The 17,898-nt window shown below is 30.3% G+C and overlaps 2 protein-coding genes across 2 annotated transcripts in view; one reads left to right on the forward strand and one right to left on the reverse strand.

Annotated features, from left to right (window-relative positions):
• LOC131842077 (hemicentin-1-like) overlaps window positions 1-2,181 on the reverse strand; it is an 86,635-nt gene extending 84,454 nt beyond the window's left edge. Inside the window, exon 1 of the mRNA XM_059190563.1 lies at window positions 1,820-2,181. Coding sequence (XP_059046546.1) covers window positions 1,820-1,871 — 52 coding nt within the window. The 5' untranslated portion in view covers window positions 1,872-2,181. The remainder of the gene's footprint in view (window positions 1-1,819) is intronic.
• LOC131842079 (juvenile hormone esterase-like) overlaps window positions 1,738-17,898 on the forward strand; it is a 63,041-nt gene continuing 46,880 nt past the window's right edge. The window contains exon 1 of the mRNA XM_059190565.1: window positions 1,738-1,775. The gene's annotated coding sequence lies outside the window, so the exon portion shown is untranslated. The remainder of the gene's footprint in view (window positions 1,776-17,898) is intronic.

The raw sequence follows: 17,898 nt of genomic DNA on the forward strand, positions 1-17,898 counted from the left end.
TAATCGAGACGAATTGCAGTTAATTAAAAAAACACGATTATTTCTGGTTTCCTATAATCAAAAATATATGTATCCATCCGCTTAAGTCATTCAAGGTATTCAAGTAGATTTTAGTGTTTCTTATAATAGATACAAACAATAATATTTTTCATATCATGGGGCTCCTTATAGATATTACTTGACGTTCATCAGCTACTAAAATATTCTAAATGAATAAATGATTTTTATATTTCATTAGTATAACCTGACCTGACATTAGTATAAACTGTATATATAAACATCTTTTTGAGATTTAATTTTTTACCTGGGTTTAATTTGTTCGGCATTTTACATCGTTATCTATTAAAACTTGTATCCACTTAAAATCAATTTTTCCAGCCATATACCAATTAAACAAATGATTGAAATATGACTATTAGTGAATATATTATTACTGACATCATCATTGCATTCTTAATCATTATTACTTTTAAATTCACAAATAATGACTCATGTCGTATAACCGTAAATCAATAATGACATTTGTTCTACGGGTACCTATTATAAAATTTATTCTTAACAAATTATAACGTGATATAGTAACTTTTTCATTAGCTCCAATAGTTTTTTTATGAATGATAATGGAATGGTGGACCCTAAAAGCATATCTTGTCGGGCACCAGAGGTTTCCAGGGAGAACCGCGTGGAGGTGGAAATACGGAACACACTAATAATGCCCTTGTAAGACTCGGTATTTCGAATTTTATGTAATAAGTATATTATTAGTAATATATTAATAAAATCTCAAATATTTCTGTATTACTTGTTTACTACATAGAAGTTCTGCTCACTTTGAGACTAAATGGTTCATTTTATAAAATAAATATTTATATAACAATTATATTATAGACTAAATGTATACAATGATTAATGTTTAATGTAACCACTTAGACTAAAACAACTAATAAATAAATGGAATTATGCAAGACTAAATGGCCCAGAGCAAAACAACTTTAGGGTTAGCTAACCACCTGTTAATTAAAAGTTATCAAATGGCTAGAAGTTATTTAATATTGTGAGTGAAAATTCTGGGTTCACACCCCCAAATTTTATAAATGACCAGATGGGCTTCACCCGGTACAATTTGCTTTTGAAGCAGTTCGAATTGACATTTTACTTTGACTACTTACTAATTTATCTTCTAAATACTATATGGTCTATGTTGAATAATAATCTTATATTATTAATGTTAATTTAAAAATTGTAATGGTTATTGCCATCATAGAATTTATAGAGATTATTATAGGATTTATAGATTATAGAGATATCAAAATAGAGGTGAGGTTATTTCAATTTAGGATTTCTGTGAATTAATAATAAATTCTTGCAGTATTATATATACTTTAATATTTCTAAGAAATTAATAATACTTTACTTGTATTACCAATTAGTAAAATCTGCTTTTTATTGCGTTCTGTCTGATCCTCAGATTAATTGGTAAATTTTATATATATAAAATAAAAAACTGCTGGTTATAAGTAAATGTTAGAAGAGACGTATAACATTTACTTAGAAACCGCAGTATTATATGGCCAGACATTGTGATGCAGGTATATTTTTTAGTTTACTGCATGCAGGCAAGCCATGCAAAGAAAAGAAAGAATCCACAAACACTTAACACACAATCACATACACGTACACACACATTCATATAAAATGTAAACTCACAGATACAAAGCCAGTTTGTTGATACATAGACGCAGCGCGCTGGCCGCTGCGGCCCGCGGTGCGACGAGGTAAGTTGAGTAGGAAAGTAAAGTAAGTAGGTAGGTCCGCTTACCTGCACAAATCAGCAGCAAAATAAACGGTGAAAGCAGCCGGCTGGCATCCATGTTGACAGAAGAGACTTTCTCAACAATTTAATTCACTTCCAAACTAATATTATGCGCCCATCTTACAACCATATTTTTATGTAGTGTTTAAATCCAACTTCGTCTCTTCGTTTATCCACACTTGAGCACTTTACTTAAAACGATGTTTTTACAACACTATTTTGCTTGTAGTCACTTTTAAATTCACTTGAAAACTCTTGTCACATCACCGGAAAACTGTTTTCCTTATATTACAGAGAAAACTTTGGCGCGTATTTTTCATACGAGTTTCGCGTCTCGGCAGCCAAGTCAACACGTCCCGTTCAAACGACCGTTGGGCCAAGGCTAAACAAGCGCAGCATTATTGTATGTATGTGTTAAGCACACAGCTTTACAAGGCAGACACACATAAGTACAAATGGCTTTGTAAGAAAGAGATGGCGATATATATTAGAGTGATATAGAAAATAAAGTTTCATTGCTTACCCCGGAACAGAGGCAACAACGCAAGGTACGAGTCTTGAACATTTGACGCTAGATGGCTGTTTTTGTGTTAAGAATTTTAATTATCTGTAGTTTCTTTGCTGTAATAAAATTGTAATACCATTTATATTATACAATATATTAAAATTTACATGTTTAGATATAATTTATAATAAGCAATGGATTATGAAGTTGAGAAAGATTAACTTAGTCCGTCTACTTTTTTTATTATTTTCGATAACTAGTAGGTACTACTACTTAGTACCTATAACTAGGTGTAGGTCTGTAGGCCTTACCTAGAACTTTTGTAGAACAAAATTATTATTAAAGTTATTACACTTTAATTATTATTTCATAATTATTTTACTTTCATTTTCCAAGTAAATTAAAAGCTTAATTAAGGAAATACAAAATTGACTGTAGATGTATTTAAATTATTTTGCATTCATTTCATGAAAATGGATAAACAAACAATTTTCGTTTTTAACAATGTTTACACATTCTTTGTCCCGCAAAACGGTTGTAAGCGTTTACCTACAAGCACGTAGTTCGCTCTTACTTAGGCACTAAGTAGGTACTAAGTAATATTATTTACAATATATTGTGTAACTAGCGATCAGTCTGGGCTTCGCAATTGCATTACAAATCTTTGAATTTCTCGGCTTACACTATAACACGCATGTAGTATTATTATACCCATAAACCTTCCCATCTATTATTGAAAAAATCCGTTGCGTAATTTAAAAGATATACCTACCTAAGCGAACAGAAAGCGGCGGGTACTCTGTTTAATATATATTTAATATACATATTATAATGGTCACATCGAAAAACGGTATTCTGCTTTTATAATAATTTTTGTATTTGTGTGTATATATACACAAATTATTATAAAAGCAGAATATTATGTTATTATTATGATATTACTAATAAGGTATGAAATAAAATATTGTTATTTTTATATTACTTAGTTAAATTTCTAGATTAGTTTCTATTTTAGTATTAAAGTATTTTTTTTATAATTTGTACAAAAAGATTTCTGTCTATTAAAATCTTAAGCAATTTTCTTAATAATTATTTTGATATAAATGCGGAGTGTCAAATATCCATTGAGCATATTTCCCAGTCGTAATATTATGGCTTGTCTTCGTCATATGGTACCTATTGCTTGCTGTGGTTTTTAATAGTATCTTTATAGTTTCTTTCCCTATAATTAATAAAAATGATATAGATTATATAAATAAAAAGTGTTACCATAACGTTCAAGACCATATCCAATCATAGAATCAATTTAAAGCTTCAATACACTTTATATACAAACACTTCAATATTCGCGTTGGGTACTTTAAATTGCAAATTATAGCATTACATTTTATTAGAAACAAAGTCATTAATTCCTTGAGTTTATGTCAAATGTTAATTATACTTTACGGATACAAAAATAAAAATTTACAATTATTCAACAAATACAGTCGATACCAAATTAGTTACCACTCTGCTTTGTGTCTACGTATTGTATTTTAGTGTACGGAAACTAAACTTTTTTGGAGTGTCTGAAACTTTTGAATTTACACCAAGGTAACTGGTAACAGCAGTCCTCGCTCGCATGTTCATTTCTCTTGTATTTCAAAGTTACCTAAAGTTTCATGCTTAATACAAAAGGAAACTAGGTATAACTGAGCAACGAAATAATAACTACCTCCCTATTTTGCTTTTAGTGTCATATTTCGCATATATCCACTATTTTAGACCAACTTCATAAAGACAGGTATCTGAATTTAAGGGGGTATTCTTGTGGAAAAACATTTTCGATGTTTAGACATTCAAGAATTCTGGTATGTCTAAAGATCAAATTTTTTTTCATGCTTCCAAATTAGAAAAAACAAGCTTTCGATTTTTTCTACATTCTACACTAGAATTAAAAAAAAATCGTAATCGTTTTTATATAGAAGATATAGCCCTATGTCCGTCTTTGCGATAAAATCTATCTTCAAATCAAATTTAATTAACATCTGTAAACTGAAACATACAAAATTTTTTAATATATAATATTAGTATGGAAGTATTTTTTATGGTATTTTATTTTATATAATCTAATCTTAAAGCTACTTTTAGAAATGTTATCTGAAGTGTTGTAGTTTTACTTATATTTTTTTGGAGAACTGTTGTATCTATTGAATTGTGTTCCTCTATCTTTATTATTAAAGCATGGTATTGAAAGATTTCCCTGGAGCATGTATAAAGGTGCAAAGTACCTATAGTATAGGAATTAGATTTCGAACTACGAATAACATTCGCAGCCTACGAAATTATTTGCGGCATATGTATGCCATGTAATGCGTATATTATATTTTCTTATATATAAAATTCTCGTGTCACAATATCCTACTCCTCTCAAATGGCTTGATGGATTTTTATTAAATTTTATATGCATATTCAGTAAGTCTGGGAATCCGCTACTATCTATTTTTCATTTTATTTTTCATTTCATTATATCACTTAGGGGTAAGTGGTAAGGGATTTCCACCCCTAAATATATATTATTTATTTTTTCGACATACTATTTTATTTGCACTTTAGTGTTATTTAGGATTGAGAAATCCATACAACCCTAAAATTTCACCCTTCTAGTATCAACCCCTATTTTTTAATAGCGATTTTAATTTATGTGGCAAACAACGTTTGCCGGGACAGCTGGTATATTTATGAAACTTATTTTTTAAATCACAGTGTAGTGATAATGATTGCAATAGTTTAGTTGTTATTCATGACCAGCGTAGAATTGGGCGGAAGCGGATAGTTAGTAATGTAGACTAATAACCCCCTTGCTAGGGATGACAGGATGACCTCCACGTGGTTCCCCTGGAAACCATAGGCATAATAACCATGGGCTAAGTGTCCTGACCTCATGCTCATCTTACCATCCTCCACTCGCGCCCCGCTAGCTTACACCATTAGCGCAGGCTGGTGCATCATTCCATTATCATTTATTAAAAAAAACCAACGCTGAATTAGAATACAGTATTGTTGCATATACTAATTAACACACTGATACAGCCGTAGCCATGACACGCGGTATTAAATTGCGGAAATAAATAACTTCGGACAGAGGTATAGTGTGAAATTACAGAGGACAAAGATATACGTGTGTTGAAGCTTGGCCGTATTTGCTAATTCAGATTGACTAGAATATATTCTCGATAATATCACTATTATTTTTTTTAATTTACACTAATTTATACAAAAACAAAATATAATTATCAAGCCGCAGTAGTTGCTCTTACTTAGGCATTAAGTAACATTATTTACAATATATTGTATAACTAGCGACCCGACCAGGCTTCGCATGGATGCTCCATATATTCTATGAAATTATTATGATATTACTTATAAGTATGAAACAAAAAATTTGTGTATTTGTTAAATTTCTAGGTCATTTTCTATGTTATTAAAAATACTTTAATAAAGTACTTTTTCCAACAAATATAAATATTTAAATCTATTAAAATTTTAGGCAATATTGATTGTAACAATCTAAGTATATCAGTAATAATTATTTAGATATAAATATTGGGTGTCAAATTTCCATTGAGCAATAAGCATACTCGTATTTCCCAATCCGTATCTACTAATTTATACAAAAACAAAATATAACCATCAAGTCGCAAAATTGCTCTGCAGTTTGTCTGCAGCAAAAGCGCTTAACTTAATACTAGTTTATAAATGTGCATGTGTGTATGTAACACATATATATGTGTTACATACACACATTACTGTAGAACCAAGTATCTTATGCTCAATATAGCCTAATATTTGTTTTCTTTGTTATTAAAGACATCTCCAGAGTTTCAAGCGTACATAGGTTACCGGTTACCATCTGATGAGCCGTATGCACGTTTGCCACCGTCTTAGTATAAAAAAAGATGGCTGCCACATGTCGCACTTCAACTCTGGTTCAACTCTGGTTTCTACATAACTTACTAAGATAGCTTGGCCTCGTGAAATAGGTGAGACAAACGTACACACATAGATAACTTTGTACAAATTCTAATCTTCTTTGGTATTACAGTAAATTGTAAATTGCAACAATAAAGACCCTTATAACATGTTTTTAAGTATTTATTAAATTAATTTCTGTCTTACCTACATTCTGAATTATATGTTCTTCTAAGAATCTTACTAAAGAAGTGGCGGTTGAAATTGCGGCAGATTACGGCAAAGACGTGTGACTCGCGTGTTAAGCTTAAGGAAAAAAATTACAAGACCATGATCCGGCCTGCAGTCAGAGTGCTAATCCGTAAAAGCGATGGATGAAAGACGACTGCAGGCAACTAAAATGCGAATGTTGAGGTGGATGTGTGGTGTAACAAGAATGGATAAGATAAAGAATGAATACATTAGAGGAAGTATGTGTGGCGCCGGTTTCGGAGAGGTTGAACAGTAATTGTCTGTCGTGGTATGAACATGTTACACATTACATGAAGGTGAATGAAGATAATATTTTATGGAAGGTGTTACATATGAATGTTAATGATTATAAAGGCAGAGGAGGGCTGAAAAAGAGATGGATGGACTGTGTGAAAGATGATATGGTAAGAAAGGAAGTAAATAACGAGATGACTGCTAACAGGGATGAATGAAAGAGAAAAACATATTACGCCGACCCCAAATAAATGGGATAAGGAAGAAGCTGATAATGATGATGATAAGAATCTTACTAATATCACAGATAACATAATATTACGTACTAATATTAACGTGGAACTTAGTGAGTGTTGGAGGGATGGATAGTGTTTGTCACTCTTTCAGGCAAAAACTATTGAATAGATTTACAATAATATACATAGCTTATACATCAGAATAACACATAGTGTGTAATTTTCCTGCAATTATTGTCATTTTTCTTGGCACTACACCTTCAACATACCACAACACATCTACACTATAAATGTATATATACCTACGTCCCTATAAAGTCTTAATGTTGGGGATATGAAAAAATCCTGCCCTCTGGCGGACGCGGCGCGCAACACTAGTGACACATTCGATCGCGGGAACGAACAGCGGTTACGACGCGGCGGTCATATTAAAAACTTGGTGCAAATTGGCGGATTTTTGGTGTACATATTTGGGGTGAGTATAGGGACAATTTTATATTTTATTTATTATTTCGTGTACACAAAAGTGATTAGATAATAGGCATCGGCAGAGGTATATTTGTAAACGCCCTGAACCAGCGACTTTAACGCGGGGTGAAGAAAAGGTGACGAAATTATTACCACCGAATACCACTAATATATATAAAATTAACACATAGGTTATAAATTTCACATGGGTGAAACCTCGGGAACAGCTATTACTTAAACTGTAATTATTAGAAAACTTTAAATACCTACTGAAAGCATCAATTTCTTTAAATTTGGTTAAATATATTACAAAAAAAGTATAATATAAAAATATTTAAAAAATTACGGCGAAGTCTCATAAGTTATTTAAGAAATTCAGTAAAACAATTCATTGAAACATTTCAAAAAAAATTAAATAAAATGCGCAATTGATCAAGCGAAAAGAAATTGTATTCGACATGAGCGTGAGAAATTTAATAGCATAATGAGTTACATAATTAATATTTTATACAATAACATGACATAAAAATATTTACCACTTAAAAAAGTAATATTTTTCATCATACCAAGCCATTATCGTCCAACTACTGAGTAAGTGATTTGAGCTAACCACGCAGACCAAGCGGCTTCGTAAAGTCGTTTTTGGTATAGATTATAAGAAAAAAATCATAAATGAGCTGGAGCACCAGTTCATTTATGATTTTTTTCTTATAAATGACTCGACATCCTTGAGTTACCGTTATAATCATCTTTTGGTTTGTCAAGCAAATTCCGTTCTTCAGTAGGAATATTGATCTGTCAGTTAGTCCTGTCGTCTGTATATATGCACGTTATAAAAAGTAAATTCAGTTACGATTAAAATAAAGTAATGATTTTAGACCGCCTAGCCCTCATAATGTATTTTTATATTTTCAAAGAATTTAAAGAATTCCTCAAAAATTATGAATATTATAATTCAATAAAATAATAAAGTGGACTGAATGTCACCTTATATAACGGTTCATTTTTAAATTTTCTCATTTTGGATTATTATTAAAAACTTACTTAATAATACAAGTCGATACCTTTTAAAAGTTCGCAGCCTCACATTCACTGAAGCTATCTTGATCATACAAGGGTTCACTTTTTCCCTCTTACTTGTTTGGGTTTTCCTCCCTCTGTTTTTGAGCTTTGATGTTATTTATTTATAGATGAATACTTAAAACGGAAATTACGTTTTAATGCTGAGTTGAAAGCAAAATTCTGTAGTATTCTCTTATAAGTTTTATATTATTCCTTTCCCACAATTGAGAATTTCTTAAAACTTTAGTATTATAATACTTAAAACTTTGCTTCACAAAAGAAACGACTACCATAATAACATTAGGTTGCGAGTAGTATCACAAATCTTATGAGTTGAAAAAAGATACATCATAATCAGTTTCGCTTATAGAAAAATTACTTTCTAGATAAATGGGGATATTTATTTTAATTGTATCCAAAACTAATAAAGGTGGATACTGTCACTAGTAGTACCTGCTGTGAGAACTATGGCAATTTGCCTCTGTACCCTGTAATATCACTGACATATCTCATACATCTAACCGAAACACAAATTACGAACCAAACTACTTTGCGACAGAAATAAGAAGAACTTATTGTACGTAGTCATAAATGACGATAACTATCTGTATATAATATAACACGTACGTAAAAGCATTTAATGAATATGTATTTTATTGTAATTACATAAGCATCGATTGTATTAGTTATTATTTGAGACAAATAAAGTATTTGTATTATTATTAATTTGCTAAAATTGCAATTTATATCGTGCATCCAATTGACTTGTTACAAGAAATTAAATCCAATTTAACAGGCTGAGAAGATTCTTCAATTGAAATAAAAATTAGACCAGTACTGATTATAAATTTCATGATCATCTGCCATGAAAAATCCAGTATAACCTCTACTGACCCCATACGAAAGTTGTTGTCACGCTCAAAAGTAGTTAAAAGTTTCCCCACGCAGTTCTCAACTGCCTACAAAGGGAATATTGTTTATAAAATGTTTAGTGAATTGATATTTTTTCTAAATATTCTTACATTCAAAAAAAGTTAGAGAAAGAGGCTTTCTTTCATGTACACATTCATATGTCTAAAAGTTTATGTCTTAGTAGAAAACCTTTTGGAAATAGTATTTGTTGTAAGTTGTAACATCAATTTCATTTAAATAACCTTTTGTTGAGGAAGCAAGACATAATAAATTCCTTTTTTATTACTTTTTTAAGTATATATACGGCACTAGCTTTTGCTCTCGCGGATTCGCTCGCGTCAATTTAGGGGTGGAATTTATCAAATTCCTTTCTTAAGGGATGGCTACGTTAAATTGACAAAGTTTCATACAAATTTTCATTCCCTATTTTATCTCCTTGGGGGTAGAATTAATCAAAATCCTTTCTTGGTAGATGCCTACGTCATAACATCTACCTGCATGCCAAATTTCAGCCCGATCCGTCCAGTGGTTTGGGCTGTGCGTTGATAGATCACTATGTCAGTCACCTTTGAGTTATATATATTTAGATTAGAACCATACTATTTTGAATGTTTTTGAAGAACTATGTAAAACCGCATTTATTACAATTTATGACACCTCTCATATCGACAGTCGTCACTGAAATTTCACAACGTCAAAATAATGAACCCATTAATCAATTTAACTCAAAAGTGTTTTGTGGTCAAACTCGAAACTGGTCATATCAATGACACAGGTACACGAATGACTAATTTAAATTGCCAGTTACTAGGATAGGGCTTATATTTGATTCCAAATTTTCGAACACATCAACTTGACTACAGGTAATGCTGTATACGATAAACTGGCAGCTAATTCAATTTTGTTGGAATGTTAATTGTACAAAATGTAATTACAAAGGCTCGTCATTTAACGTGTTCACTTCAATATATGTACTATATGTATGTATATCGTTCATACTGAACAAGAAAATATAATTTAGTTTTAGTATAGGAAGTATTGCCTTCGTATACTAAAACTAAATTATATTTTCTTGATTTGCCAATATGATTAACTAACTTTTAAGTTTTATATATATACGCTAAGTGTACGAGACACTTTCTTAGTCGAAAGTGCTTAGTTTAGAGAGAAATGTCCTTATACTGTTAAAGACGTAAGACTAAAGTTATTTAACAATTTGAAAATTAAAGTGTAAGAGCTAGTAAATGACTACGAGTACTGATAATTATACTTTGTTACACTTTACTATTTAAAGGCAAAATTTTATTACAGTGCTTTACGATATCTTATTTTGTGAATCTAAGACAAATCAAACGTAAATAGTTGAGCCTAAAATGCTAAATGTAATAAGTTTAAAGACAACAAATTGAGAGAACTAGACTAGACTCTTGAATATTTCAACATAAAATTAGTTTTAAACAGAAATGTTGTTTATGGTAAACTATTTGTCCTTAGGCAATGACAGACAAAGATTTTTATTTACTTAATGACACAAGTATACGTTACCATTACTTTTGTGATTTAAATCAAATATTAATTCCCTTCATAGTGTCAATTTATGTAATTGACAGTTTGTTATGTGACATTGTTACTTGAATGTAAATTACTGACTCTATTATATACAATAGATTATACCCAAACTGTATGTAACTACTTTAAAAATTAAACTTACTTAAACCACAATGATTACACATATAGAAATTATATAATATTTAAAGCTTTTGGACCCTCGAGAGTGGTAAATAAAGACTATCATATTAATATTATATTACATTTGTGGAAATTATACAAAAACAAACAATAATAATAATAATAATTTATTTGCTCAAAAAATGGAAAAATGTCATTATGGTATAGCAACGAAAATAAGATATATTACTGAGTTGGTGAAGCTATCGATAACACCAAAAATGCTATGTACGAGTATAAGATAGGTTGTGAAAATATATTATATAATAACAAAGATAAAAAAATCAGTGGCGCGAAATTATCGATTAGTGGGGTGAAAATTGTTAGCAACGGAAGATTTTCCTCCATTGTTGTGATATGTTAGATCGACCTCTGGGCTATCACCATGGAAACCATCGTAGTTAATTTTTGAAGATTTTGTTGCCACTAAGTGTAGAGATATCATCCTCTCTGCTAATTTAAATACCAGGGACAGGAACATTATTTCATTATAACTCTTGAAATACTCTATATTTTTATGGCTCATTTGAATAATTTGTTAAGTGTCTAACTCTGAATATGAGAAAGTATTCTTAATCATATACTCTTACAATATAACCAATAATATTAAAAATATATTTTATAAAGAACCCTACTATTATATAATAGACAGTTATATTCATAACTAGAGTAAATGGTTGGAAAATAAAATATATAACTATATTTTTGAAACTAAATTTCTCCGTATAATTTCAATTAACTGTTACTACACAATACCAATTTGTACAAAACATTTTATGTTTTAGAAACTGTTACACTTTAATGAACCGGGCTTATAAAGTGGAGCTATTAAATCGAAAGTAAGTATTCGAAATTGTTACCTACTTTATTTATAATTAATTTGCTAATTATACAATTAGATTATATGATTAGATAACTGTTACGTAATATTATGTGGGTGTATTAGTAATTCATATTAATAGATTTTTAATCCTATATACTATATACAGTAGACTAGAGACAAATGGTGAGTTGTCTTACACCCTACTACATAAGGACCACGACCGTACTATGAAGAACGTATAGAATGAGAAAAAGCAAGACTTTTCTACAAAGAATACAATGTAAGAAGTTTTCCCTCTTTGGCTTCAGTAGACTACAATAGATTAAGAGTAAAATGGGATCATGCGCACCCAATTTTACTCGCATTGGGGTTTTTTTTATGCGACACATTGTTATTGTCGTTTAATAAAACAATTAACAATTGGGAGAAATAACTATTCTGTCTCAGAAATCAGTATACTTCAGAAAATCTGCGAAAATAGAATCTTCTACGCTTTTTGGAGGAGGTTGACTGACCTGGCAGTCCAAGCGCTAAATTAATAAGTCTAATTGTTAACCTCACATTAACGCAGTTATTAGTGTACAGCTAAAGAAAGTTGTTGACTATACTAGTAAATTTCTTGCTTACTTAGTCTCTACCGAAATATTAATTAACGTCTCATATTTAAAAATAACTCTGTCGGTACCTTGTCCATTTTAAATCACTTCAGCAGTGTTACTCAGCTTAGCCTCTAAATATTACTCGGCCGACAATTGCTTTGTCTTCTGTCTCGATTTATACTTATATTTCTCAAAAACCAAATTATTATATATTCATATTATTTCAACAAGATAAAAAAGTCAAGGTGATTCGTGGTTATTCGCACATTGGGCAATAGCTGAGTAGTTACTTTCTAAATTATTAAGGAACACTTAAATATGCGGAGCAACTATTATTTAATCAGTACTTAAATATTCTTTAAGCCCTTGGATTTTTTATCTCAACATCAGACACAAATTTCTTTAAACATATTATATTATGTTTACCTACTCTCTAAATAATAGCATTTTATCTTTTGTCTAGAGTTAAGTAATTTCGAAACCATTACATAGTCATCATTATTACATAGTATAAAACAAAGTCGCTGTCGCTGTCTGTCCCTATGTATGCTTAAATCTTTAAAACTACGGAACGGATTTAGAAGCGGTTTTTTTAAATATATAGAGGCGTTCTAGAGGATTGGTTATATATTTAATACATGTACACCTGTGCGAAGCCGGGGAGAATAGCTTATATCAATCAATAAAACACGATATTTTTACAGTATTAAATAATTATTATTTTAGGCGAAGTGCGTACACGTTTGTACGCAGTAACACGCAGTAGAAACTCTTTCTACATTTCGGAGTATTGTAAGTTTTTTTATAAATTAATTATGAAAGAATTAACAAATTGTATTTCTCCTTAATTTTTTCTAAGTACAATTTTATATATATATGAATATATTCATACATGCTCACTAACATACGCCTAACTCGATCTGTTAACGTTGTAAACCTTTACCTTAGGCGTTAATAACTATAATGTGTAAGTCCATGAATCAATCAATTTCTTCTTGTATGCATATGCTTATTAACATCGTAATACATTTTATGGACCTAAGACCAACTTCGAAGCACTTCAGTTATTATCTGAATTTTCTTACTTTACCAAATTCGGAAAACCTACATCTAAGAAGAATGTAAACATATTTTTTTCAATTTCCATACTAAGCTTTTATCACGTCACATCTTTAACCTTTCTCTATTAATTTATATAGGTACAAAACCTATATAAATTAATAGAGAAATTCAATAAATTACTTGTCGCTTAACTAGAATGTTTATCGGACTGTTTTATTTTCTAATTTAAGCTGTAATAACTACACATATGTACATATATAAAAACTAGAAAATTGGATCCGAAGACTTGTTTATGCACTCCGGATTTATTCAATTCAAGCGGAAATATCCACAGAAACTACTAGTATTTATATATATAAATTATTTCAATGTCTATGAATTTGTAGGACGTAGGGTCGACCCAAAACGACCTATCAAAATAATCGTTCATCTTCTTACCGATTGATCCAGGGTACGCCGAGATAAGCTATTCAGTTTGTAATGTAACGAAAACGCACAGTTTGTATAGCTATTGTGTGTAGTTATAAATATTATGATATTACTTTTAATATTAGTATTTAAAAACTTCTCAATTTTGTTCAAGGCGTGCAATATACTACATTCAAATTACCTAATTAGAAAATTCGTTTTGTACTTATACTTCTTACAGAAGTCATCTTACGATATATATTTATAAAGATTAATTCACAGAAAATGTAGCTATGTTTTATTTAACATAATTTGTTCTAAATTTATATCATAAATAAAGTAACTAATTTATTATGTCCTGTATAATATAAGGGACAAAATACGTGCTTTGTAGAAGTAATTCACACGTATATTTAAAGCAAAATAATTTAATACAACTACGGATGTAGTACTATTAAAACTAAAATAATCATTTTTTACTTAAACAAATAAGATTAATATAAAAATACTACGTATCATAATTCTAAAATTTTAGTTTAAAGATAACTACAGATGTAACTATCCCTCTTAATATGTTGTACTAAACTTATATTAATTTATAACCTGCCAGTGCGTAAAGTTGTTTTTTTACTTTTATTATACTAGCAAATTTCTTGAAGTATTAAACAACACAAAAACCTTTCTTAACACACTTCAGTGGTTTCTATGTAAGGGATCATACGTCTATCGTAGTATCAGATTTAAAATATAATTTAAATGGCAACTAGCAACGCGGTCAATTGAAATGGAAGGAGGTGGCAACGTTGAGATAGAGATTGGTAGAGTCTGTCTGGACTAACATCATAGGAAGTTAGGGATTGCAACAATTATTGTGGGACATGTAGCAAGTGTTATCGATACAAATAAATAAAATAGAATTGAAATATATATATATATATATATCACCAGCAACATGGACGGTAACAGGTAAGCTCTCATTTTGTTTGAAATTCTAATAACATAAAAAAGTGTTTTTTTAATTAATGATAATTAATATTCACCCGTCTGCGCTTACGGTTTACGCTGGCGGGGCACTAGTGGAGGATAATAGGAAGGGCATGAGATCAATCGTCAATCCACCTAGAATTTATCACGATGTTTTCCAGGGAAAACTGCGTGGAGAACATTGTACATTGCTAGCAATAGGGTCATCAGTCTACATTACTAACACTTACTTCCCCCCAAATAGAACTGATTTGAAATATTATAATAATGAGGCAAATGGTAAAAGGAATAAATATAACCAACAAGTGACATACAAAATTTCGTTACAATAGTAATATGCATATTTAATAATTCCCCAATAAATATTTAATTTAATCAAGCCTCGTCAAACTTTTGTCCAGTGTTAATATGTCATAAAATGAAACGAGATGACAGGTTATCTCGTTTCAACTTTGTCTCGTTAGTCGTTTTAGGGTCCCGTGAGCGCTGTTCTGTGATGCCGCAGCGCAATACCGTTTGGTGTCAAAGTCTATGCGACGTCGTTGCCGTCGTCCTCATTTCAAATTGTGACATCTTAGCGTTCATATCACGAGATTCCAAGTTATGAAATGTTATACGAATTTAATTGCCAAGAGTTATTCACACAGTGAATTGATTGTTTGGATAATTTAGCTTCAACATACTAGATTAAAATGTAATTTAAATTTAACTTTACACTATGTGACTAATTTATTTGTATTTCTATAATATATTAACAGCATTGACTAGCGATAAGGTAATTTATTATATACTAATAAGATACCTCTTAATATTTATTGTACTATTTTTATTTCAATGTAATATTTATGTAAATTGTACCACAGACAACTTAATATACATACATAAAAATATTATTTTACCAACGTTATAAATTCAAAAGTTTGCTGTACGATTGCTGAAAATAAAATAACAAAATACCTGAATTACTTTTTTTTTACTTGAATTAGGATGGTAAACAACCTGACTATCCACCTGAGTGTCATTGGTAACCATCACCTACATATATGAACAGCTCGTTATCTTGTCACACTAAAGATTAACTAAAGTAGTCTAGAATACTAAGACATCTTGCCTCTTATACTGTAATTTCCCTGCCTTATTTCGTCTTTCAATCGAAGCAAACGGCTGATATATGTTAACTAAGGTACCTATGCAAACGACTTGTAACTAAGTCTAAATTCGGGATAGATCTGAACATCCTGGAACAATAATTTATATCACGTAGTAAAAATGTAGAACATATGTTTACTACTATAAAAATATGTTCTATATTTTTACTCTATAGGTTTTTATAGGTTACCAAAAAATTACGAAACAGGTTACAAAAATAGCTGAACATATTTTGCTTTTGTATGACTTCAGTAGTACAAGTCAAGTACTTTTACAAGAAGTTTTACAAATGTTTCGCAGCAAAATTGGTTTCGTTGATATTGGTTTAGATTTCATTTATATGCTGTGCTTTAATTGAAAGATTTGTTTAATATCCTTGAGTCTTGAAATAAATTCGAATTCTACCACCTAGCGTGGCTGCTCTTACATAGACGGTTCTTGCGAGATGTTCCATTTACAATGGCTATTGATTAATTTTCAGTAAGTAAATAATAAAAGATGAAATGAAAGTCCACAAACTTTACAAATCCCTTATATTTAAATACTAGAAAATAAGTAGTGTTTACGACTCGCAGTTTAACAATTCTGTTAAAAGTGTTTGAAATTTTTTTGTAAATTGTATTATTGTTTTCTTCGTATTATGGTGAATAAGTATATGCTATGACTTTTACTCCCCTATATTGATAGGAATAGAGCATAAATACTTTGATATAAGAGAAAAAACATTAAAAATACAATCCTGTACTAAGTGAAAGATCAACATGAAAAACAAATACGCTCAAATGCTAAGTTATGCCCTGATGAGGCATTTCTCATGGCTCGCAGTGGAGCCTAATGACGATAACTGTTATAGCTTCCTTTGATTACGTTTATTAGTTAGCTATGTGTTACGTTTTACGTGAAAGACTTCGCGTGTAAATATATGCAAGTGTTTAACGTTGTAATAGCTGTCTTTTTTACATAATTTTGTTGAAATATTAATAACAAAGTAAACTAGGTATATATTGTCACATAAAAATTTGGGTAAAAAACTGATGGAATTGCTAATTTATTACTATTTATTTGTATGAATCTCAGACTACAAATAAATATTACCTTTACATTATTCCATTGTATCTCTTTTTCTAGTAGGTACAGTTACTGTTCAGGCGCGGTTGTACTAATATACTATTTTAATATAGCAACCCTGGAACGTCGGTATTTCAGCGGACCACAGACAATACGCTAACCGTTATAAGTTCATATTCAAAATCTGTCAACGATCATATACGCATTATCATACGCAACCATTGTAAACCTATTGTCAAGTAATCAAGACCCTCTTCTCAATAAAAGGCGTAAACAGTTACATTACAACCCATTATTTACTGAAATAATATATATATATATGTATATACTAGAACAATGAACCTAAAACTAAAAACCTGTTGTGCATTACTTTATATACCTTTATGGTGTAGTATTAGATTTCGAGGTAAAAATTCAGTCGTTAATACAAAACTGAAGCAATTAGAACATTAATCAGATTTGATATTACAAATACAATTATCTGTTATATGTACATTAGTATGGTACATACACATGAGACACGAAATACCTAACAAAAAACTATGTAGTAATAAGGATGCATATATATATATATTGTTACGCAGTACTCCAAGATATTAAAGCCTTAACAAAACATATATTTCATCAGATGTATGTTAATGTAC

The sequence above is a fragment of the Achroia grisella genome, unplaced genomic scaffold (genome assembly GCF_030625045.1).
Source record: "Achroia grisella isolate CSIRO2021 unplaced genomic scaffold, CSIRO_AGI_Agris_v1 utg204, whole genome shotgun sequence".
In the NCBI taxonomy this organism is placed as follows: domain Eukaryota; kingdom Metazoa; phylum Arthropoda; class Insecta; order Lepidoptera; family Pyralidae; genus Achroia; species Achroia grisella.